General features: G+C 32.5%; 4 protein-coding genes across 4 annotated transcripts; 2 read left to right on the top strand and 2 right to left on the bottom strand.

Annotated features, from left to right (window-relative positions):
• Nucleotides 1-6,175: 6,175 nt before the first annotated feature.
• LOC125050644 (DDB1- and CUL4-associated factor 12 homolog) lies at nt 6,176-12,725 on the top strand. Its single transcript, XM_047650613.1, has 7 exons — nt 6,176-6,563; nt 6,886-7,042; nt 7,488-7,862; nt 8,105-8,258; nt 9,505-9,662; nt 11,338-11,494; nt 11,990-12,725. The coding sequence occupies exons 1-7, from the start codon at nt 6,466-6,468 to the stop codon at nt 12,238-12,240; spliced, it is 1,350 nt and encodes a 449-aa protein (XP_047506569.1). The 5' UTR covers nt 6,176-6,465; the 3' UTR covers nt 12,241-12,725.
• An 849-nt stretch (nt 12,726-13,574) lies between these two features.
• LOC125050647 (U11/U12 small nuclear ribonucleoprotein 59 kDa protein-like) lies at nt 13,575-15,508 on the bottom strand. The gene is made up of 4 exons (XM_047650619.1): nt 14,939-15,508; nt 14,620-14,806; nt 13,942-14,152; nt 13,575-13,711 (listed from the first exon to the last, which is right to left on the bottom strand). Exons 1-4 carry the CDS (start codon nt 15,506-15,508, stop codon nt 13,642-13,644), a joined length of 1,038 nt encoding a protein of 345 aa, XP_047506575.1. The 3' UTR covers nt 13,575-13,641.
• Nucleotides 15,478-16,189, bottom strand: LOC125050650 (tubulin-specific chaperone A). The gene is made up of 2 exons (XM_047650622.1): nt 15,930-16,189; nt 15,478-15,679 (listed from the first exon to the last, which is right to left on the bottom strand). The coding sequence occupies exons 1-2, from the start codon at nt 16,136-16,138 to the stop codon at nt 15,550-15,552; spliced, it is 339 nt and encodes a 112-aa protein (XP_047506578.1). The 5' UTR covers nt 16,139-16,189; the 3' UTR covers nt 15,478-15,549.
• A 3,680-nt stretch (nt 16,190-19,869) lies between these two features.
• Nucleotides 19,870-25,566, top strand: LOC125050639 (myogenesis-regulating glycosidase-like). The gene is made up of 9 exons (XM_047650609.1): nt 19,870-19,988; nt 20,491-20,598; nt 21,524-21,688; nt 21,829-22,489; nt 22,711-22,903; nt 23,028-23,137; nt 23,883-24,138; nt 24,642-24,798; nt 25,341-25,566. Exons 1-9 carry the CDS (start codon nt 19,898-19,900, stop codon nt 25,526-25,528), a joined length of 1,929 nt encoding a protein of 642 aa, XP_047506565.1. The 5' UTR covers nt 19,870-19,897; the 3' UTR covers nt 25,529-25,566.

Genomic DNA, 25,566 nt, shown 5'->3' with positions numbered 1-25,566 from the left:
ATGAAACGCTTTTTTTGGAAGAATCAATTTCGATGATCAAACAACATGTTCAAGAACGAACCTATTTTAAATGATTGGCTTACCATGTGCTCTTCTTGCGAGCCTTTCGACAGCATACAACTGATATGCATCGCTTATTCATACCATGACATCGAAAAACCCAGCCAGTTGAGGTTATCAGATTACGTTCGTTCAATTTGTATGAAAATTCGGACCAAGACCTCGTGACGTTATCTAAATTTGACCGTTTAGCCGTCAAACGGTGACAAAATAACCGGTTCTGAATAAGTTACTATTTATTAAACTTAGTTTAGAATATATGAAATTTATTATTTTAATTAAAACTCGCTAATAAAGTAATATATACCAAGTATAATATACTATAACAGTATAATTTTTAGATTTCGGATATTTAAGTATCTAACTGTTTTATTTTGTATTAAGTGTGATTATGAAGACATAATGACTGATGACGGAGAGAAGAAGAAAGACAGACTCCTCCTACCGACTTCGAAGATGTTAAGTTTATAATTTACTATGGATCAACGTACCAAAAGTCCATTGAAGATTTTTAAGTACCTACAAAGATAAGAAGACATAAATCGCGATGGGCTGGACACATGATAAGAGAGAACGTCAAATGGAATATAATTGTGACACGATGGTACTCTAAGGAAGGCAAAAGGAGTAGAGGAAGACCACAACAAGATGGGAAGACAACATCAGACAAGTGGCAGGAGTGATGTGGAACAGAATGGCCCAAGAAAGACATGAATGGTTGGAGGAGGGCTTTGCAGACTGGCAAACAGATTTGCAGAAATCAAGCAAGAACCAAATATTAGAATACAAACACTTACAAAAACACAGGAAATCCCACAATCCCTACTCCCTCATTAACAACAAACCCCAAACAATAGAATCCCTTCTAAGCATGGTCACTAAAATTATAGACGCTATCAAAGACTAGAATAATCCACAAATAACAGGCTCGTAATCCACTCCAATCCAATCGTTATTTTTGTTATTTTTACTATTACCATATTATAAGCCTTTACTTTACATGTACAATATTCTCCTCTTGCATACATAAAAATATTGTTATTACAGAGTATAATGTACATTATATGTGAAGTTAAACTTATACAATAATTGTTAAATTTTAAAACAACCTTACATTAATACGTTAATCATAAGACCTTGGATTTTTCTTGTATATTTACTTTATCATTGTATTCATTCATCATAACATATTTAATATCAATCTTACAACAAAGAAATGTATTAGCTCATTTATGATTTTTGTAATTAGCTTAGAAACCTTAACGTAACTTAATCAAAATTGTAAACAAATTCACTTATAAAAGTTACACTTAAAAATTTTACTATTATAATTGCTTTCTAAAATATTAATAAAACTTTGTAAATTTAGTTATTTATATTATTAATTAGTTTATAAGACGCGGACTCTACCAAGGTGGCTGTGGGAATGTCATTGTATCAAATAGCAAAACTGACCCTCAACCACCTAACCCGTAATTATATAAATTATAACAACAATAAATTCATATCTCAAATTCAAGTTTCTCATCCACAAGATTTAAAAAAAAAAAAAATATTTGTCGAAGTTCACATTTACTATAGTCTAACCTATTGCAACAACTTTTTTTAGATTCTACCCTCATTTAGTTTTATAAACAATAAAAATATAACCCGCATAAATATTTAATGACAAACAATCTAACTAAATTGTTAAAGACTCTGGAAGGAACTAGCGTTTAAGATACAGGCTAGGCCTAGTTTAATCGCTAGTGCACATAGAATTATTTTATGTTCGAGGTTGACCAAAATTAATAGTGAAAAACAACGCTTCGTTGCATGTTCGTTGCATATTGTATGTTTATAACCTTTAGAATGTAAGTACCAAATGTTTTTCGTCAAATAAAGTGATTTTTATTTTATTTTATTTTATTTTTTTTATGTCCAATTTAAATATATTTTTTAAATAAATAATAAACACACTGTACTGAAAAAAAAATATTAGAATAGTTTTTTCTACCTTCTAATACCTACTTTAATATAATGATCTTTATGTGTGTACCTAAGTCGATCTGAATAAAATTATTATTATTACATACTATTTCACGACGTATGTTTAATTACGTATATATTCAATGAATTAAGTATAGATTGTATAACAAAAACAATTCTTTAAAATATGATGTTTTAATTTAACTAGCAATCGCCCACGTATTTTGCGACACTAAATCAGTTGCGACGCTCCCAATTCTACATCTTACGCGCGAACTCTCTCGATCGTATTGTATGTATAGGCCTGGCTGACCTTTTTATTGGAAAATTTTCTTGTTTTCAAGTTGAATGTGATTGATTTTCTGTAATAGAAAATAAACCCTCAATAAATAATAGGTTATTCAACTTAAATTATTTCAAAAACTAAAGTAATAAAAATTACCAAGATATATTGCTAAAGGGATGGGACTCGATATCACCTAATGCGTATGAGGTGAAATGATATCGCCGCCCAAGGACATTCTCAATGACTAAGGACTCGCGAGTGCGTTTCCGGCCTTTAAAAAATTGGTACGCTCTTTTCTTGAAGGTAAAGGCTTACGACTTTGGACACCAGTTTGTTCCGGTACCAGGGCCGCGCCGACCCCCGTCAGCGCCTGTGTGCGAAACCCATGAAGCGCCTCCTTTTTTTTATAGGGGGCAAATGAGCCTGAGGGACGGACAAAAATGGCAGTCATCGCAGCCCATAGACATTTAGCGGGTGTGTTGCAGGCCTTTGAGGGAACTATTTATATTTTTCGGCCTATTTTTTACCAATCTTCAAGTTTCAATGTATTTTTTATTATTTTTTAATTTTTACCGAAAGGAAAATTTTCTTTAGTTTAATATACTTACTTACTTAAATAACCTTTTTTTAAATAGGTAAAACGTCCGCTTGCTAATTGCCGTGAAAAATAAAACGCGAATTAAATTGTTACATAGTTAATTTATGATGTTATATCGAACGTTTTTAAGGTCAGATTTATGACATATCTTTGTAATAAATCCCATCTTTTAGTAGAGGACGAAAAATATTTATATAATTCTTGCACAATATTAAAAAACCCAATCGTGTATGAGGTTGGCAGCGTCGTTTACTATTAAATTTAAACTATGGCTAGCGCACGGTACATAAAAAGCGCGGAGATTTAGATCCAGCAATATTCTTAACGCGGATATTTGAGTCATTATCATAGCCTTGTCTCCTTAAGTTGTTTATGTCCAAATTAATGTCGTTTAGTTTTTCTATTATAAATGACGTTACTCCAGCGCCAGTTGTATCTATGATTGGACAGAAAGCTAGGAAATGCTCTCTTATTTCCAACTTTCTAGTTTCCTTGTTAAAGTTGACAAATCTTATTATCATACTAATTTGCTCTTCGTGTGAAACGTCAGGAGAACAATCCAGTATTATTGAAAAATATTTATTAATTAGACATAATAGAAAATAAAATGTTGAATTTGGTTACCGAGTATAAAAATTAGTTTATTTTCGATTTTATCAAGGTATGTCGGCATATTATTGAAATCATAAGACATAAACACACTCAAAAACTCACGGCGCAGCGGCCTTTCTTTTGATTCGTTAAGCTCTGAGTAATTAATGTAAACTTAAACCCAAAGCGTAAAATGAAACTTCAAACATACGTAAGAATATTGTAGTTAAGTGTAGTATAAATAATTTCGGTGGCGGCGCCCTTATTGTCTTAGCGCCTGTGTGCATCGCACACTTCGCACACATGGGCGGCGCGGCCCTGTCCGGTACTGATCGACATGTCTGCCTGAGACATACCTGTACGGCCAGTGTAAAGAGTATTCCCAGTGCCATGTCATTTCTATGCAGATGTAGAACTTTTTTCATGACATGTAATAAAGAAATGTTTCATGCAAACATGATGTGTTCATACATTATTTATCTTCTGTTAATCCTTAACATAGAATCTTTATATCCTTTCCCACCATTTATTAATCTTCATAAAGGTCCTCTTGCGAAGCTTTTAACGAAAATCTTCGCTAATAAATTCAAATTCAAAATTCAAATTCAAAAATCATTTATTCACGTAGGTAACACAATGTACACTTGTGATTCGTCATTAAAGAAATAAATATTAATGCTTCTAATTTTACATTTACTGCCAGTTCTCAAATCAAGGGCGTAGAACGGAAGAGAAGAACTGGCAATAAACTCTCCGCCACTCTTTTTAATCGCCATGTTTTTTTTTTGTTTTTTTTTACACAACGTTTGTAAGGAGCTGCAACCATTACACCATGTTCCACATGACATTTTAAGTAATTAATAATAAGAACATAAATAAATAAATAAAAACAAAGACTTGTCCCCTATCAGCAGGAGGCATGGTGAAATAGGAGCACGCACTTACATTCTCGTGGGAACAACATAGACAATTATAGACAAAATATGTCAGATAAGCTAATGGGAATGTGTTACTCTACAAAGTTTGTATGTTAAAAATATGTTTAATATGAAATATTGTGCACTGAGAAAGCAAGCCTAAATGTGTAAAATATATAATACGGCGACCGAAATAAATGAAGAAAAAATAACCAATTTAACATGATATAATGGATACTCATATCAATGAGAAAATCCTTTCTTATACACAAAATTGTAATAATTCACGGTAAATCTAGTCGTTTTAAATCTTCATGAAGGACATGCGCACTGAGATTGTTCAATACGTAGGTAGAGTCCTACTGTGTAATAAATGTATTTTTAGCAGTTTTGTCTATTTTTTTAAATTACGATTACCAACATAATTACAATTTACAAAAAATATAAAAAATAAAGCATTTTTATTAATGTTCAACACTGCTAAGAACTTCCATCTTCCATTGTATGTGTCCTAAATATGTTCTAATTTTTTATCTCTAATACCTTCGGAAATGAATATAACCAATTACTTTCTCACCTACTTTTAGCTTCTTTCTTTATGCACGTTTCTTTAATTAATATAGATATTGCTACACTATGCGACACCAAGCGTTTCCTAACGAAACTAATAAAACTGTTGTACATAGTAAAGACTAGATGGCGCTACGCATGGCATAAATGCGACTAAAAAACTCAAGTGTAATAATATAAACATCGCTTCTTACCATTACATGCAATGACGTTCCGTAGCTTGGCCAGTGTTACTGCTTTTCTATACATTTTTGTGAATTAATTAAATAGTTAAAAATTCGTTACTCCGCCTGGTATGCGAGTGTACTGTGCAGTGTGACCAGATTTTAATTGACGAATCTACTGCTTGTGGAGGTTAAAAACTACTGAATTCTACCGAAAGGAACGAGAAAATCTATTATATTTTTTTGCTGTTGTCTTACATCGTAAAACATGAATGTTTTCTTGATAAAATGATAGAATAATAAAAATAAGAATTTAATTTAAAAGAAACCAAGTTTTTTTTCAAATTAAATTCTAAAAAATGTATAAAATGATACTTAAAGTAAAGATTTTTCGTCTTTATGTTGAGTAACATTGTCATAAAGCAATTTTCAGTCCATTAACTTGAACATACTTCTGTCAGATCTATTGACTGAAGCGGAGTAGTTTTTATAAAATTTATCTTCATAAAGCAACTCAAAATGGAACTCATCATGTTTTGTATGTCTTTTTCAATTTTATGAATAAGGGTCTGATCACTTTGAAAAATAACGTAAAATTTTGTAGATTTACATAACCAACTTTAAATAAGGGATTTTGCTCCTATTCATTGCGATATCCTTGTGTATATTTATGTTTCATTTAAAACTCGATCATATAAATTCTCAATAAAGGAATTCCCACATCACATTCTATGCTCACGGCACGAATGGTAACGAAAAGAATGAACATTAAATAGTTATAATCCAATCGATGAAAGAGGAATACCTCGCTTTTATTCGATATGCCAAAAAAAGTACTAGAATAACTGAAAAGCGTGAATTCTACTAAAATATACCAAATAATTTTTACATACTAAATTCTGTTGACAGTACCTCAAAATCTACCAAAAAAGTAGAAATCTACTAAATCTGGTCACACTGGTACTGTGGCCACAATACTTAAGCCAGGCCGCAAGGCAAAAAGACAACGAATTTGACAATTGACAGTTCATTATATAAAAAATATCGAGTCCATTGTTTTAGAAAATCGATTTCAAAATGAAATTTCATAGGTCTTAGTTTTGTAATAAGGTTTATTAATAAGTCCTCTCTTTTAATACGACACGTTTTTTGAAAGTGGTTTTTTTGGTTTCGATGGTGGCTGGAGAAACTGGATTATTATAATGAAACATGTCTTGCAATGGCTCCGTATACATCGGAACAAAACGAAAGTGTCTTGTAGTTGACCGTGTGTAAACCTTAGAATAATTTAGTCTATTTAAAGTATTTGCGATGGCGCAAACAGTAAGACGTCCCATCGAAGCAAGGTATCCATCCTGCTATGTACCAAGCAGAATACAAGAAAGAAGAGCAAAAGCAAGGGCGCTCAGGTAATTTCATATAAATAATTATTTTGAGATCAATGACACGAATACGTGACCTCATATTTTAGTCGGACCTCATATTTCTTGTATGTCTGTTTAATGAGGATTTAAAAATGTTTCAGATAACATTTTTTAAAAATTACATTTTAATTGCTAGATCTATGTAAGGTATTGATGACAAAATTGCTTCATAATTGATCATCAGATTTTCTGGAACATCTATAAAGTATGTATGAAAATGTACCTACATATAGATTGTTAAAAGTTGGATTTGATATTACATTACGGATACAACAAATATAACATATTTTTTTTATTTGTTTTTAAGATTGGAACAACAACGTAAACCGGAAAAGCCTGAAGATTTTGTATGCTACTCAGATAGTGATAGTGAAGAAGAAACCCCAACTGAGCAACATAAAACACTTTGCACATCATATAACTTTGTTGACTATGTGCGTTCTAGAGAAATACAAGCTCCTGAGGTAATTTACATAAAAAGTATTTTAAATTGGGAAACTATTTTTGACTATATATCGCTGTTTCATTTACAAAACATTTCTTATATCATTTTATATCGGTGACTTTATACAGCTTATAATAATTAAATGCATTGATGTTTATCTTAATTGAAATTGCCTTATCCTTTCAACCATTTTGACTGTGTAAATATGATTAATCAATTATTTTCATTTCTAAATGACCGCTCCAAGGATGACTTTGTCCTTTATTGACATTTGATACCAGCTATAATTGATAAAATATGATGAACTTTTACATAATTTATCAAAGTTTATCTTATATGAACTAAAATTATACTTTCAAAACATGAAGTCTGCTTTTAATTATAAAACAATGCAATAGATAATTTTAACAAAAAAAAAATACCTTTTAGTCTTACATATTATCAATAGATCTTTATATCAACAGCCTCGATCGGTGGATCAGTCGTATGCTACGCGCCATATGCTCACGCACGACATGTTGCGTGAGACGCCAGTCAACCTTGGCACAGTGAACAAAGTGTTCTGCTCACAGTGGTTATCCGATAGACAGATTGTGTTCGGGACAAAGTGCAATAAATTGCTTGTGTATGATGTTCGGTCTCGTTCACTTGACGCCATTCCCACGCTCCGTCCTCGCACTCCTTGGCCCGGCGCTGAATATCAAACTGGCATACACGCGCTGCAAATAAACCCGTCTAGAACACTGTTAGCTACTGGTGCGCGTAACTCATGTGAACTGGCCATCTATCGGTTACCCACTTTGGATCCTGTGTGTGTCGGAGAGGCTCATAAAGACTGGGTAACTGAATTTTTATTAATTTTATCCTTGTAAGTAACTAGAGCCGTCTTTACAAAGCCTATATAGAATGTAGAGGTGCAAAACAAAGAAGTTTTCTAATATAAAATATTATTCCTATAGATTAAACAAATTGGTGTCTTTAAGTTTATATTTTACAAACATTATTCTCCAGTTTCAGCACTTAGTATCCTGTTAGTGAAATATGACTAATATCCACTAACTGAACTTCAAAATTTTTACAGATCCTTGACATGTGTTGGTTAGATGATGAGTTCTTAGTGACAGGGTCTCGGGATTCCAAACTTGCATTGTGGCGAGCACCTGATACACCGATTACTCAAGCTACCCCTCAACACAATTATATATCACCAGTTGTTACTAGGGAATGTAAGGCTGGTAAGTATTGGCTAATTTATTAAACACATGTAGTCTTGTTATTAAACATGGATAAAGGAAGATAATACCATTCTTACATTATTATTTTTTCTTTAGTGAAAATAATGTGTTCCATGTAACTCTTAGTAATTTGTTATCTGCATTGGTTGTCTAAATTCCATTTATGTCAATTAATTGAATGCAAAACATCTAAAGCCTTAACTCTAAAGAAACGGTAAATTAATTTGTATAAATACAAAATAATAGAATGGATTTTTGTAATGAAAAACTTGAACAGCGCTCCGTGGACGTTTTTCGAACTAAACGGACGCATGAACATCGAATAGTATTCATGTGTTCACTGGACAAATCTTTATATATATAATTCTTCTGTGAGTGTGTATGTCACTGAACTTCTTCAAACGACTGGACCGATTTTGATGAAATTTTTTGTGTGTGTTCAAGGGGATCTGGGAATGGTTTAGATTCACAAATCAGCCCGGCAGATGGCGCTGCAGTCGGTACTTTCATACTTTGTTTAATATCCTAATCGCTTGAAATATCATGCAGGACAATGTCTGTGGGGTCCACTAGTTATATGGATAATATGCTTTCAAGCTATAGGGTATAAGGAAATTGACATTAGCCTGATAGCGTATACAAATACATTTAAGATTTTTTTAGAGTACGCCATAAAATAAGATTACTTCCTATTTAGATTTATGTGATCGGTCGAAATCTGTATTCCAATATGGCAAAATCTCTTTAAAAGATTATCTCTCTTAAATCTCTTAACAATCCTATTTAAAATGATAGGTTGATTTGTTACTATTATACTATCCTATCCACAGCATAGATTGTTAAACAATTAGTTTAAGGGTCTGTTTCACAATGTACGGATAAGTTCTACATAAGTTCCAAATTAGCTATTTATTACTTATTGGTAGGATAAACACTATTGTTGCGTTTCACGACTGTCAGATAGCGCTATTCGTCACATAAAGTCCATCATAAGTTATGAGTTTGATGAATGTCAAATAGCACAATTTATCTTCCAAATAATTTATGTGTTGCATAGCTATTTGGTACTTTATCCATACATTGTGAAACAGAACCTAAATATTATAACGGATTGATATATCAGTTCAAAAATGCTGTTTGTTCTTCCAAAGATCGTTTACACAACAGATTAGCTAAATATTGATTGAAATATATCGTTAAAAAATTAAAATTGAGTAGAAAAAGTGATTCACTGGTAAAATCTCAGGTCAGAAGGTCCGGGCGCTAACCTTCAACCGTCGTTGGCGCGAGATCGCCGCGCTGACCCTCAACGGGTACATCCATGTGTTCAATGCAGCGACCTTCAGACAAACCCTTTCACGAAAGTTACCTTCTTGTCAGGACCTCGTTTGCCTCGCCACACAGGTAAGAGATATATATAACAAATTATCTTGCAGTGCATCGTAGTTTCAATAATCTAAACCAGTATTTTCATAAAAATATTTTTTAAGCTATTGCATAGCTTCTATCGCGGGCCTCGAGCGTGGAGACCGAATCCTGAAATTCCGTAACGAAAAAACCTTACGCGTTAGAGCGGGACAGAACGCATACTGCGTATTCACATCTCACTGACGAGACCGGTGCAGCCGGTGCGCGTTAGAGTGAGACAGACTATATAGGCGTGTTAGTGAGTCTGGTAGAGAGATTGAATTAATTTATCAAAGAAAAAACTTGAATTAATATCAAAGAAATAAAAACACTGCATAAATAAATAATTATTGCATAAGTTGAAATAAAAATTATGCGATAGCTTTACCGCGGCAGTCCCCGAGTGCCACATGTTTTTTTTTTCATATTTACTATGATATCCGTACAACATTTTTATGCATTTGCAAAATTTATATTTTTATTACATCTAATGCGTGGCCAAATTTATGCGCATACTATTACGCGTGCAACATTGGTATGCTTTCTATAAAACGCATATAAATCAAAGCAGTCTTATTATTTTACATTTTAAGTAAAGAAATTACGATACTACTATCGATTTAATCAAAAATTTTAATAAGTTGTCTATCAATTGAAAATAAAAAAAAGAGTGTGTGTACTTATGTACACGCGTTAGAAGTTATACTTCTTTGGCGTATGGAAAAAAAATTACTAAAATGCAGTAGTGATTAACGATAAATATTAAAATTAATCATATGTAATACCACAAGAGCTTCAAAATTATCGGGTATTTCCCGATAGGTTCGTTGCAAACAATTAATATGGTCGACCATATTTGTTTGCAACGAATACCTTGAGGGAAATACCAGATAATTTTGAAGCTCGAGTGGTATTCGGGGGATTATTTTTCCGACCCAAATGTCGGCCAATAGAATTGCACCATGAGACGAAATGTACAGTTAACAAATAAGAATTTCATAATGAATAAAACAACTACTTAATACTTTTCTTGAAGCAACGACCAGAGAAAATTTTCACAAAAAATTTTCAGTATAATACCATGTAGGTTGTACCACGTGACGTCGAATGGTGCAATTCTATTGGCCGATATTTGGGTCGGAAAAATAATCAATAAAATTATTATTAGTAAATACTATCACCGTCGTATATGAAATTGATTTAATAAAAACACCAAAATACTTAATATTTATTTATTCACACTGTTTAATTGTACTGTTACGAAACACGTGTTCTAAATATAAAAATACTAGAATATACAACTTGAACATAGTTATTATCGATTTTCATGCCACCTAGAACTAACTTCATTCTGTTAATTGTGTAACGGTGCGCGCGCATCGTAAAATTTCACTCTTATCAATTTTTCATAACGCGCCTAAAGAAGTATAACTTCAAAAATATCGGTTTAATTCATAATTATTTGCCTAGATTCATATTATGCATGTCCCTTACAGACATTTGTAGATGTAGAAGTTCAGACTGTTCCCGAAGTTGAAATATACCTGATTTAAAAACATCAGAATTGAGAATACTAGTTCCGATTGTGTCAATAACAACGCCCCTTTGGCCGGATGCAATCCTCGTCTTTTTTTTAAATCCCACTTTAAATAAATGTATTTTAAAATTTTAGGAAAGCGGTATATACGCGATCGGTTGTAAGTCGTACACGTTACTTCTGGATTGCCGGACGCTACAGTCTGTTAAGAAGATAACGTCTCGTTACAACGGTTGTGGGATAAGATCGGCGACGTTCCGTGGTGACCTACTCACTATTGGTACTGGACTCGGTGAGCAAGCCACGCTTTATTTAATCTTGACACTACACAGACATCATAAAAAATAGAACTTACAAAAATTATATCTAATATATAAAATTCTCGTGTCGCGGTGTGTGTGGTTAACTCCTCCGAAACGGCTTGACCGATTCTCGTGAAATTTTGTGTGCATACCTAATAAGGTATGTCTGAGAATCGGACGACATCTATTTTTCATCCCCCTAAATGGAACAATTTTTTTTTTTAGATATTTTTTTCTGTTTTTATTTTTTATGATACAGCATTACAAATACCTACAACCCCTAATTTTCACCCCTCTACGATCAACCTCTATTTTTTTTATACATGATAAACATGGCAAAACGATGTTTGCCGTATCAGCTAGTTTGTTATTATAAAAGTTGGATTAAATATACGTGTTACCATGGCAACAACGTTTGCATGCAAAATTAATAGTATTATACGGCCGTTCGTATTTGTAGTCTACATATATTAACATATTTGCAGGTCTTCTCATGTTCTACGACCTAAGAGCCGGCAAATACCTCGAGAGCAATATACATTCAACAAAAACTGTAGCACTAAGGGCTTCCAGAGGGTATGTGTTCCCGGACGAAGGAGTGGACGGATACCAACAAGTGAAATATGTACCGGCCATTTATACACATTGCTATGACGACAGTGGGACGAGAATATTCACAGCCGGTGGGCCTTTACCTGCCCCTCTTATAGGGAACTACGCTGGCATATGGCAATAAAATTATAGTATAAACAAATATTGTTGAATGGGACTGATAATCTTACTAATAAATACTAGGCCAAAATACAGTACCAGGCGTTACTATAAAACTATATGAACGCTTGGATCACGGGAAGCAATATATTTTTGGTGGGGACACCAAATTGTGTGTACCTTTTATAAAATTGCATACTTAGCTGGTACAGCAATTCAAAGTTGCAACGAATTGACACAAATTTAATATGTAATCTTTAAAACTTCCTCTTATAATGTTGTTTTTCATAACCAATTGAGACCACATCAAAAATAATTTGACCATACCATGAGTTACTTACAATACATGTATGTATAAATTGAAACTGTGTCAGAGTTAAGAATAAGTGGCAAACAGGATTTTTTAAAATTATTAATCTCTAAGCCAAAGCTTTGCCTAAAAACAGGATTTTTCAAATTTTTGTTCTTGTAATTACTTTCAACAAGATATTGTAGTGTATATTAACCAGAAAATAATCCTAAATTAAAATTATTAATTACTAAATGAATATAGAGATTTTATTGTATGAATCAAGTGTTACAAAGAACCTCTTCAACAATCAAATGAGACTCAGTTGTGCAATAAAACCCTTATTGAAGTTGTGGTAAACAAGTTTAAAATTATGCAACTAAAAGGCCATATTACCTCAACTTGATGTTGTAGACTTAGCTGAAAGTCCAAATGCATATAAACATAGCAGTATTTTCTTTAGCAGTTTTATTAACCATTAAATCCTTTAAAAAAATACTGCACTATGTTAATGCTACTACAGGACATATAATAATTACACATTTAGAAATTAATGGATTGTATGTGATTTAAAGCAAAAGATATATGTCAAGAGTTTTTATAAATCTCTAGCATAAGGTATGGGTTTGAGGTGGATTCTATTAAGAAGTTAAGTTAATATGTAATAATTCAAAATTTTATTTAAAAAGATGTAACATTGACATCCAGACTGCTAAAAACATGGTTAAATCTCGATCAACACATGTAAGAAAAACATTATTTTTCTAGGATTAAGGTTTTTTTTATGTGTGTACAAAAAAATTGACGCATTTAATTTTTAACTATGAAATAATTTATAGATTGGAATATTGTATGTGTTGGTGTGTTTTTACAAATATTTCTTAAAAAATTGATAATATTGAAATACGATTTTGTTGTTTTAATTTGAACCCTGATTCGGAGGTATATTTTGCATAATTTAAGAAGCCATAGGAAAAATATATTATTTTAAAAAAACATTCATCATCTAATCAGTGGTAATAGTTGAAGATGTCTAAATGACAGACAGAAATATTGGTAATGAAACACGATTTTTATAATAAAAATTCTTTAAAGCAGTACAAATATAATGTTATTATTAAATGTACAAAAAGCAATTCAAATGTTGACAACCCAACCAATAGGTAATGTACTTCCATCACTACTTATGTATGCATCCCATTGTTTCCTGAAACAAACATCAAATTAATTTCCTAAGGAATATGCCATATTTCTAATGTTTTTAAGGTTATTAACATTAACCAAAACCACACCTACATAGTGGTTCTAATCACAAAGGTTGTAGTAAATTGATTACTTAGGAAGGCATACTAGAAGGTCTACTCAGGAAGACCTAATATATAATGAAAATTCTGTACATAGAAATTAACTAGAAACTGTTGAGTCAATTAAACTCACCGCACAGCAATAAATCTTTCAACATTTCCCCCAAAATTAACTTGTGGGTTGATCCCTCCAAAGAGAACCTCTCTCCACTCATCTAAGATATTGTCAATATTTGTGGTTTCATTTAACGGTTCGTCTTTTGTAGATGTAAGTTGGCTTTGAAGAGTGCTTTCTTCTTTATTATAGATCTCTAGTCTTTGAGTCCATAATGACTTCAGTTTATCTGAAATTATACATTAGGAAATGTTATGTTGTTCCTACCATGCTATTAGTCTGAAATGTTAGTTCCTGTCTATTCACCAATGGTTCATTCCTATATTAAATCATAATAAAGTACCAATATTTAAAAATCTATTGAATATTCCTTGTTACGAACCACACTACAAAAACCTTTCTCGACAGTCTAGTGGACTTTTTGGTTGATACTAATTGATATAAAGTAGTTTAATTTTTTTTTAAACTTTTGATATGTACTATACATTTTAATTCAAAACAATGTGTTTTTTATTTATTTATTAAAGACATATGTCTTTATATATAAAGCTGGTATACATCTAAATTTACTATTTAAAAACCATGTTGGTTTTTCATGAAAGTGACTTAATATAAACATGTTGCAATGTTGCATGCATATTTTTGTTAACACTTTAAATGTATTAGTTGTCTTTGTGGACCACAAGTAATTCTTACCAATATTCTTTTCAAACAAAATAGTATCTGCTTCTGAAATATTGTGACCTCTGCCTTTAGCTGTGTTTTGCCTTGCTTGACGCAATTTTAACAGGGCTTCTAACTTGTTTAAGCATTTTTTTGCATCATTCTTTTTCCTTTGAACATCTTTAAGAACCAGGTCTGCATTTACTTTGGCCTCTTCTTTCTATAAAATTAAAACCAAAATTGTTCACCTGATAATTTAAATCTGATATGAATGAGATAAATTTAATTAATAAATTGTAGTTTATGATCTTGATGATCAGGAATTATCTTAGAAATAAAATAATTTAAATACCTTCTTTTCTTTGAGATTATAATCTTTAATTTTTTGCAGGTTCTCATCAATTTTACTAGACTTTTCTTTCATTTCTTTGATCCACTCTAATTTTTGTTGTTTTCTTTTATTATTCAATCTTTTCAGTCGAAGCCTCTTTGCTGTTCTTTTTGCTAGATATTTTCTAGCTTGTTCCATATATGAGCCATTAAAGTCTTCTATACTTTTTTTAATCTCTTCTTTCTTACAAGCAACATCACTCATTATGGATGTCCACTCAATATTGGTGAAGTTATCAATATTTTTTGATAACTTCTCATATTGCACAGTTAATTCTCTATGGCTTGTTAGAAGACTCATTAGTTTTGCTTTTAATTTTGTAATTGTGATATTTGGCTTAATTTTAGGTAAGCTTTCATTTAAGTTTCTTTCGAAAGTTTTGAGAAAATCTTGATCTGATATTTGTGAAATTGGGGCATAAGACGGGTGAAATGCTGGTGGAGGAGGTATTGGGAAAGACAAAGGGTTATGACATTGGAATGTAAAATTATTTTCTTGAAAATTGTTATAAAAGTTTTGATTATAAGCCATGATTGTTTATAATAAATGTTAAAGTTATTTATAAAGTTAAATTAAACTGGTTCAGGCAGTTGAGCCTCAGCGTCCTTTAAGACCTGCTGAGCAGTTATATAGTCTTCGTTTTCATTCAGATCTGCCTCTGATTCTAATGTTGTTTTTAAATCAGCAAAAGCTTTTACTAGTCTGAAAAAATTTATGAATTAATTTATTGACATGTACTCCTTGCGAAAATATTATTATTTTCAATCAACACCTTATTTTTGGACACTTGCAAAGACATGTGGCGAGATATAATTGCCGCAGAAATAAATATAACCTTAAAACACCTGTGTAAATAAGTAGAACTTAAAGAAAATATGTAACTATATTTATCCCAAGGCATATATTTTCAACTTGATTGGTAGTGTAACTTGTGATATTAAATATTACTTACCGTCTCTGACAGTCTGGGACCATCATAAGAGACTCCTGCAAGACTTCCTCTTGCTTCCTAATGTTATGTTCGTCTTGGCCCTCGTCTTTTATTTTTTGTATTTTATTCTTTTGCTGCTCCGCTTCCTTTTCGTATGCTACCTTTTCTTTAGCAATGCGTTTAACAACGCCTGTTTTTATTTTTATTTGCCTTATGCGAGGATCCGCCATTGTTTTCTAACGCGCGCTTCTTTTTTTTGTATTCTATTTGAACTTTGAAGTACCTATATATATAGTGCGTTTTCCAATTACAGAGCATTTTGCGACTCAGTGCCGCATAATGCCGCATAATGCTGAAGCTTAATTGGAACGTGAATTAGTTTTCAAATGCATCAGCAGAGTGCGCTAAGTCAGTGTTGAAAAAAAAATGTTCTGAATAGAGTTAGCAACCTCATTAATGTATAAATAATGTGGTTAACAATAATAATTGGTTGAAAACTTTTTACGCTTATTTTAATAATCAAATTATTTCATTAACATTTTTTTTACTGAAATAAGAGAAAACCTTTAAAGAATATAAGGTTTTAACAAGCTAAATTAACAGTAAAGTATATAGTTTCATGTAAGAAGTTTACATCATTTACGTTTTGAGCAATTTTTTAAAAATGATTTCTAAAAAAATTATATACTTTTGCAAAACCATTACAATGTTTACAAGAGTATAATCCTGTAAAATAAATTTGTTTACAGATCCGAATTTAAAAATAAAATTGTAATCATATTTTAAATGTGGAATATAAAAAAAGTAACTATTTATACCTTCATCCATACTTATATTTTTTTTTTTAGCAGTTTGAAATAACTTTAATTATTTTCAAAATTTACGACGAAACAAATTTTTCAACAATAAATAATATTTACTAACGAAAATTTCGATAAATGCCAACTTAAAAAAAAACACTGGTCAATTTTCTGTCACTGTGTTGGTATTTATTACGAGAAGCACGCGAGAGCATTCGTTTTGGGAGTGCTCAATTGTGCGAAGCGTTGCTGTAGTTGGAACATTCAACGTAGAGCATTATGCCGCTAAATGCGCTCTAGTGCTGTAATTGGAAAACGCACATATTATATACAGAAGATTCTAATAAATTGTTTAACAGGTTCGTGAATATACAATATCTACTCTGCAGTCTGCGTTATTAAACGTCAATAAGTGTCAAAGGGTAAGTTCATATTTGACAATTGACACTTAACGGACAGCGGCAGTTGGCAGATCCATAGCAAGGTAATAGGTTTTTATATAATATGTTCCCGCGCGCAATTGGTTATTGGACTTGATAGTTTTTGATAATTCCAAAGACAATTAAACTAAATTAATTATTGTCCCACTTAATTTGTCTTTGATACTTCTAAGTAGTGTTTTTCTAATTCTATTTTTTACTAGATTGGCGGTAGGCTATAGGCTTAATAATTGCCGAAGACGAATGACAAGAAATGTTGAATTATTTAATTCTTTATATAGAGATAACTGTAGTCTATACTAATATTATAAAGAGGAAAGATTTGATTTTTTGTTTGTTTGTTTGAAATGAATAGGCTCCGAAACTACTGGACCGATTTCAAAAATTCTTTCACCGTTGGCAAGCTACACTATTCCCGAGTGACATAGGCTGTTCATTTTCAAAAAAAGGTCGATGCTTACTAAAACTTGAATAATCTAACCCAAGGTGTAAAAAAATAAACAAACAAACTTCCTTCAATCGCGTGCGCTGCGAAAACTATTAATGATAAAACAAAATGATGTATGTATTAGATTTTTTCAGGACACGTCACTATCTATAAAAAATGTCGCGACAGCATGTCTCTATCTTTTATAGTTACGTCGCAATAAGCGTCCTTTTATTCGTTTTTTTTAAATTAAAATACCACCGCTAGAAAAGGCTCTTTATTCGTACCTAGGTATCGATCCTTATCAAAATAAATACCAACGTTTCACATAAGCTATAATTTAATGGCATAACCACCAAATAGCATGGTGGATTGGTGTTCTCCTGCCGTTTCTCTTGAATAGTTTACTACTATGTAATATAACAAAAATCTTAGCCACAGCAAAGCTTGGCCGAGTCTACTAGTAATTAATAATTAGTGCTACTCTCCAGAGCTTCATATCTTATTTGCAGTGCGTGCCCATTATAGACTCCACAGTCCACATCCTAGTTTATGTTTATGCAAATTGTTTTTTTTAGTGTCGCCTTATAGGCTAAGATAGAAATTAATACATGTATAAACTCTCCGGGAATTATGAGAATTAAAATCATTGATCACTTATAACAAATAACCATATTTAAAATAGGTACTTATTACGTTTTTATATTGTTAACACAATGTTTGATTTTTTCGTGAGATGTCATTTGTTTCTTATATAATTGTAATCACTGGATGAGGATGCAAACACTTGAAATTGACGTAATCTAATCGCAAGAGGAAAATAGTAAAAGATCCATGTAAAATATAAATGATAATTATAATAAATAATAAATCCTCCGTTTCTTGACAATACTACCAATCTTATAAACACGTTAATAACTTCCAAATTATTTAAATTTTTAAATTGTAATACGACACAACTTATTTATAAAAGATATCACAAGTTTATATATGTTAATTGTTAACGTAAAATTGAAAAAACCGTTAGATTGTAATCAATCTCGCGAGATTATAAACTGTCGAAAGATTGTGAACCTCAGCGTACTGCTTACAATTTAACGTATTATTATTCGGTAGATTGTAATCTATCGAAGTGAAACCGTCAAATTGTGAAACGGCCATTTTCTACTTTTCTATTGGTTATAAGAGATGTGACATTCTCGTTTTCTATTGGTTATAAGTGATGTGACATTCTCGGTAAATTAATCGAATCGATTATTTCCTCATTTGTTAATTTTAAAGTTAAACCTAATTTAACCATTACTTGTCAAATGTACATACATCATATTAACTTCATGTTTCAATTAGTGTAGGGTTCCGAAAATTTTGAATTATTCAAATATAATCGATTTTTTAAAAGTGAAAATCGATTTTTGTATTCGTTTTTGTATCCGATTTCGAGTTTCAGTTGAACAGTTATTAAAAAAAAAAATTAATATACTAACCTAACCTAACCGAATAATAATACATTTTTGGACAGCTCCGGCGCTACTGGAAATGCAGCCCCTCCACCCTTGCGTACCAAAGCACAGGCAATTTATTCAAGCCTCCGCAGCTTTGGCTTTTTGGTCGCCTTCGGCGACCAGCCTTAGCCGCTACCGCTTGCATAATGCCTGTGCTTTGTTACAGCGGGTGGGGGCTGCTCTTCCTCCGCGCCTCCGATTTTTTATATACACTCTAGGGGTAGGGCAGACAAGACCAAGTGGATAGTGGGGTGCTCTGATTCGGATTTGGGTACTTTTTGAATAATTTCAAAATTTTCGGAACCCTACACCTACCCTATTGAAACATGAAGTTAATGTAATGTATGTACATTTGACAAGTAATGGTTAAATTAGGTTTAACTTTAAAATTAACAAATGAGGAAATAATTGATTCGATTAATTTACCGAGAATGTCACATCACTTATAACCAATAGAAAACGAGAATGTCACATCTCTTATAACCAATAGAAAAGTAGAAAATGGCCGTTTCACAATTTGACGGTTTCACTTCGATAGATTACAATCTACCGAATAATAATACGTTAAATTGTAAGCAGTTCGTTGAGGTTCACAATCTTTCGACAGTTTACAATCTCGCGAGATAGATTACAATCTAACGGTTTTTACAATTTTACGGTGACATATACGCTAGAATACTTGTAGGTATATATAGAAAAGCTCGAATCGGACGAGGTCGCCAGGTATTTTCCGTTAATATGTTTGTTATCAAAAAGGGTGCGATTTTCTTAAACTAGGATAAGAGATGAGATATAAAGTCAATGTAGAGTCAGATAAGGCATGATACCGAGAAATAATAAATTGATCCCTACAGATGTGAATAGATCATATCTTAACAAAACCAAAATGAAGTGGCTTGTCTTGTTGGCAGGTGAGTAATATATTACTTAACAGAAATCGAATTCCTTATAATATTATATAAGAATATTCAACTCTTACCTGTAAGTTAATTTAATAATTATTTAAATAGAAACAGTTTTACATTATCACCATTATATTTTTTAATCAATTTATATGAGTACCTTTAATGGAATCTTAGCTCTATTTGCCAATATTGTTTTTAGGGCTTTAATATAAACTTTTTCTATAGTCTTACTCTTTTATCTATAATAATAGTAAGTGTACGGCAGGTCCTCTAAAATTTTCGCTGTTTAATTTGCGTCATAGAATTAGATTAATTAAACGAGATTTTTGATTCGCTTATATAGATATATATTGCATTTAGCTAATGCCGCATCTTTATTGTCATCGGATGTATTAAGTAACTTATGTGCGTATAGAATCATTAGCAAACTTGTAACTAGTATGATTAAGTACTACTTCTGTTTACAACTTTGTTAAACAAAATTTAATAGAAATGTTTTCGTAATTAGGCCTTTCAGTAGTACTGGGTGCTGCACCCAGAACAACGGTCCTGCGAGATTTCTCAGTTGAAGATAGCGACGATGGTGGCAAAATTTTTGTCGCTAAGCTAAATAGCGGTAAGTTTATTATAAATTAGTAATAAAGAAAACTTTATTCATGACAGAAATATGGTTGAGACAAATTGATATAATGCTAGTCCCCAGTTCAGTGAGCCCCTGTGTTGTGGGTAACTTTAGATTTAAATTTTTCCGTGGTACATGGTGCATGTTTAAAACATTTAAAGAAAAAGAAGCCTTAGTGTTACATTTAATAAAACAAAATTCGTATAAGACTTTAAGTGTCAATGTATGACTACTTGAATGGGTATGTGTGCGTATAATTATATTTAGTAATAAATTTTATGATTAATATTAATCAAGTCAATAATCGTAGTTTAAAACAATGGGAACCATCGTGTAATTGAGGATGCCATCGAGGCCTTCTGGAAAATTTATTTAATATTTTTATTTATTTACAATTAAAAAATAAGTATTAGATTTATATTTATACTAAAGGCATATACAGGGTGGCCAAAAAGTCGTGGATCAAACGCAAATAGCAGATAGATGAGGTCATCAGCTGCAAAAAAATTGTTCTACGGGAGGTCTCTAAGCTCAACCCCTGCCGAGTTATAATTTATTTTGCGTTTTATAAGAAAATTGACTTTTTTTTACACCCTGTATCTTTTTCATAATATCTACTAGATTGGCAGTGATGAGTTCTTGCGTAAGACATACTTATTAAAGTTGTTTATTGAGTGTATTGAAGATAATATTAAGTTATACGATATAAAAAAATTTTATACGATATAAACTTTTTGTTTACTTCGGCCCCCACTGTGAAAAAAAGTTACTCTACCGAAAAGTTACCCTGTATTACAAAATTTGGCGCAATTAATAGAGATTCTAAAAAGGTATTACACATGGCCATGAGTCGCTCATATCTTTCTAATATGAGCGACTCATAAATATAATATAATATCTAATAATGCAACTTTTACAGATACGAAAGAAGATTTTGTTGGGCATATTGGACGCCAGGTTTCCGGTGATGATGATGTTTCTTTTGATATGACATCAGAGTATCACGAAGATGTGAATGGCTACAAGGTGTCCATTTCCTGGGATGGACCGAGTAACAAAGTCTTTGAAGATTGCTTTGAATTTGGTATGCTTTCTGCTTTTTTAAATTCAAATATTAATATTCTGGATAGTTTATTTTATCGTAATATGTATTAATTTCTTTTAAAATATCTAGGAAAATCCAATCGTGATCCAACAGGTCTGTAATTCAATCATTTTCCATAGGATCTTCACAATGGTTCGGCGGACCAGAACAAAAAGAGCAATATTGGCCTATACAAAAATCAAAACTTGAAAATTACTCCATAATTTCAAAAGAATTAGACAATGCCGCTGTAGCAGAGAGATATTGGCTGAATTCTAACGGTATATATATTTATGTCCACCCCGAAGCTCCACTGTTTGTCGACTATCACAACATCTTGGACAACCACATATGTTTAATCGCTAACGTAGCTGACCCGTACTCCACGAGGAGAACTCACAACGTCCTTAAATACGATATATGGTTCTTTTCGGACGCCAAAGTTGCCCACCAACATGCTGTTGACACGTATTTGGGAAAGCCTTCAGGCATCCCGGACTACAGAATGATTCAGTACCCAATCTGGTCTACTTGGGCAAGGTATTCCAGAGAGATCGATCAGGAAAACCTATGGGCTTTCGCCAATGAGATCAAGGATAGTGGCTTCCCAAATGCCCAGTTTGAGATTGACGATTTGTGGGAGATTTGCTATGGTTCTCTTACTGTCGATGAGAGAAAGTTGCCGAATTTAAAACAGTTGGTACAAGATATTAAGGGACTTGGATTTAGAGTTGCAATCTGGGTTCATCCGTTTATCAACAAGGATTGTGAGCCTTGGTACTCTGAAGCTTTAGGAAAAGGGTAAGATCTCATTTATTCTAAGAGATTCCTTCTTTCTACTCTTACGTCTGTACATAAAAAGAGTCCCTCTAAAAATTGTGGTCGCTACCTGATAGAAGATAGAAGAACATAATAAGCATAATATCAAATTATTTTAACGAATTCTAATTTTTTTTGCGAAATTAGTAATAAAACCCTAAAACACAATATTTTTGTGTTTATTACAATAAAGACTTTTGCAGCTACTTGGTTCTCAATGAAGAAGGAAGTCCTGACTCCTCGTGGTGGAACAACAATGGATCCATTCCTGGATACATCGACTTTACAAACCCTGAGGCATCTGCATGGTACACATCTAGAGTCCAAGAAATTATTGACACCTATGACATTGACACTTTAAAATTCGATGCCGGAGAATCGAGCTGGTCTCCACAGGTAAACAATACTATTCTAAACTCTATGAATGTTAAGACGGCTTTTTAATAATCTGTGTGGATTTTGATCTCCTGATTTTAATTGGATTATTTAAAATAAAATAAACTTTCGTATCCCAAATCAGATCCCAGTCCAAAATGGCGACATTGATCTTCACCCAGGTCACATCGTTCAGTCTTATGTGCGGGCTGTGGCTGAGTTTGGATCTATGATCGAAGTTAGGTCTGGAATGAGGTGCGTATACCCTTATCAGCCACTTGGTAGAGCGGTCGCGGTTGACCTTGAACTGATGATCCTATGTTCCCTATGTGTTATCATATTCTTAATTTCTTCCGACTTTTTACATAATTTACCCATAATACAACGACAGTGAGATTTATGCACTTTAAGGTATTTCCGAATCAATTTAGCTTAGCTTCTTTCAAACTAGCCAAAAACTTATAGGTTGGTAACGTACCCGCGAGCCCTCTGGCCCAATGTGACAGTATCACGATGACGTTATCGCTTGACATCAAGAGACCCTTTTGCTCTATAAAAAAAGACTACCTATTGCAATCTTGATGTTGTTTAAAGATTTTGAGAAGTTTAGATAATGCTTAAAAAGGCTTAGGCTGAAACTTGTTATGGTCTAAGATCCCGATATACAACGACCTTCACCGAGATGCTTATTTAATGAAACGTATTTTATATTTAATTGAATATGTCAATAAATTAAAAAAAAAATATGCAAATTATAAAAAAATATTTTTTATAATTTACAACGACCTTCACCGAGATGCTTATTTAATGAAACGTATTTTATATTTAATTTAATATGTCAATAAATTAAAAAAAAAATATGAAAATTATAAAAAAAAAAAAAATTTAAATATTAAATTAAATATAAAATACGTTTCATTAAATAAGCATCTCGGTGAAGGTCGTTATATATCGGGATCTTATACTATTATAAGTCTAATAAATATGAAAATTTCTTTAGAACCCAGGATCTACCCGTATTCGTTCGTATGGTTGACAAAGACACGTACTGGGGCTTTAACAATGGCCTCCAGACCATGATACCGACCCTCTTAGCCATGAACTTGAATGGCTACACCCTGGTTCTGCCAGATATGATTGGAGGCAACGGTTACAATGACAAACCAAGCAAGGAACTGTTCGTGAGGTGGCTCCAAGTCAACGTGTTCATGCCGACTTTACAATACTCCTTTGTGCCTTGGGATCACGATGACGAGGTATTTAATTTATATCAATTGTTAAAACCAGACTATTTAGCACTTAAAAGTAAAAAAAGTTCAATTGTACATATTTATAATAATACATCCGAGATTCGCCCAATCGTGGTAAGGTTTTAATTCAATAATTTGTATTTTGTTTCACTATCATAGACCATCATTACATATTATATATCTCTTTCTAATTTTTCATGATAAAATATATGCCTTAATTTACATAGCTATAAATACCACATACCAAAATTCTTCATAATCGCTTCCGAAATTAAAAATATAAATAAATTAAAAATATAATAAAAGAAAATTTTCTAATATTGTTGTCATACATGACAGAAGGGTTTGATTCCTGGCGACACAATAATTGTTTTGTGTAAGCAATCTGGCCATTAAAATCAATGATATAAATGAATATGGCTTGTACCCTTTTGACGGATGATGGGAGTAGAAACCCACATGCTTATTAATGCTCTGTATTTAAGTTTAAATAAATATATCGTTGTCAGGCTGTGGAAATTTGCCGAAAATACACACAAATTCACGCTGATTATGCTGATGAGATCGTCGCAGCCATGGAAGCTTCCGTGAAGGACGGCACTCCCGTCAACCCTCCCATCTGGTGGTTGGATCCTACTGATGAACAGGCTCTTGCAGTGTGGGACGGTTCGTATTTCGCCTATACAAACGAAAAAATTATCTTAAATCTTAATGAATTCTTTTGCAGTGATGTCTTTCCTTTATTAAATTATCGTAACGAGAAAATCGATATATTTGCGTATATGTCATTTCCTTTCTTTGCAATAATTATTCGTATATGGCGGTTTCCAGTTTTTGACAGGCAAATAATATTTTTCCATACAATTTGTGTACTTAGTTTTACTACAGCTAAACCATTCGATACATGTTTTTCATGCAAGCGTCTATCGTTGCTATTAGGATATCTATTTTGAGAGTTTATATTAAGACTAAAATTTAAATTTAAATTAAAAAAAAAATATAAATTCCCGTTAATAGAGTCAAGGGGAATAAGCATTAAGGAATGCATAGCGATATCTTCGGTTAAAATAAACTACTACGAACTTATACCCTGAATACATGAAATATACAAGTACCTACCCAACCTTCGCTATTTGGACCTTCGGGCCCGGGGCCAGTCAGGTAGATTGATCCGCTGTGTACACATCTTCTCTTCTTCTTAATTGCAGAGTTCCTTCTGGGCGAGCGGATACTAGCTGCCCCAGTTGTGGAAGAAGGTGCCGTGTCACGTGACATTTACCTCCCACGGGGTACATGGAAAGATGGCAACACTGGTGACATCTACACTGGACCCACGACGCTGACAGCCTACCCAGCGCCATTGGATATCCTTCCTTACTTCATCTTAGAAGAATAAATTTAATTATATTAAGTCAAAATAAATGTTTCATCCTA

This window comes from Pieris napi, chromosome 6 (genome assembly GCF_905475465.1).
Source record: "Pieris napi chromosome 6, ilPieNapi1.2, whole genome shotgun sequence".
Lineage (NCBI taxonomy): Eukaryota > Metazoa > Arthropoda > Insecta > Lepidoptera > Pieridae > Pieris > Pieris napi.
Note: the sequence above shows the minus strand (reverse complement) of the source record. Positions and strands in the feature narration are given on the sequence as shown.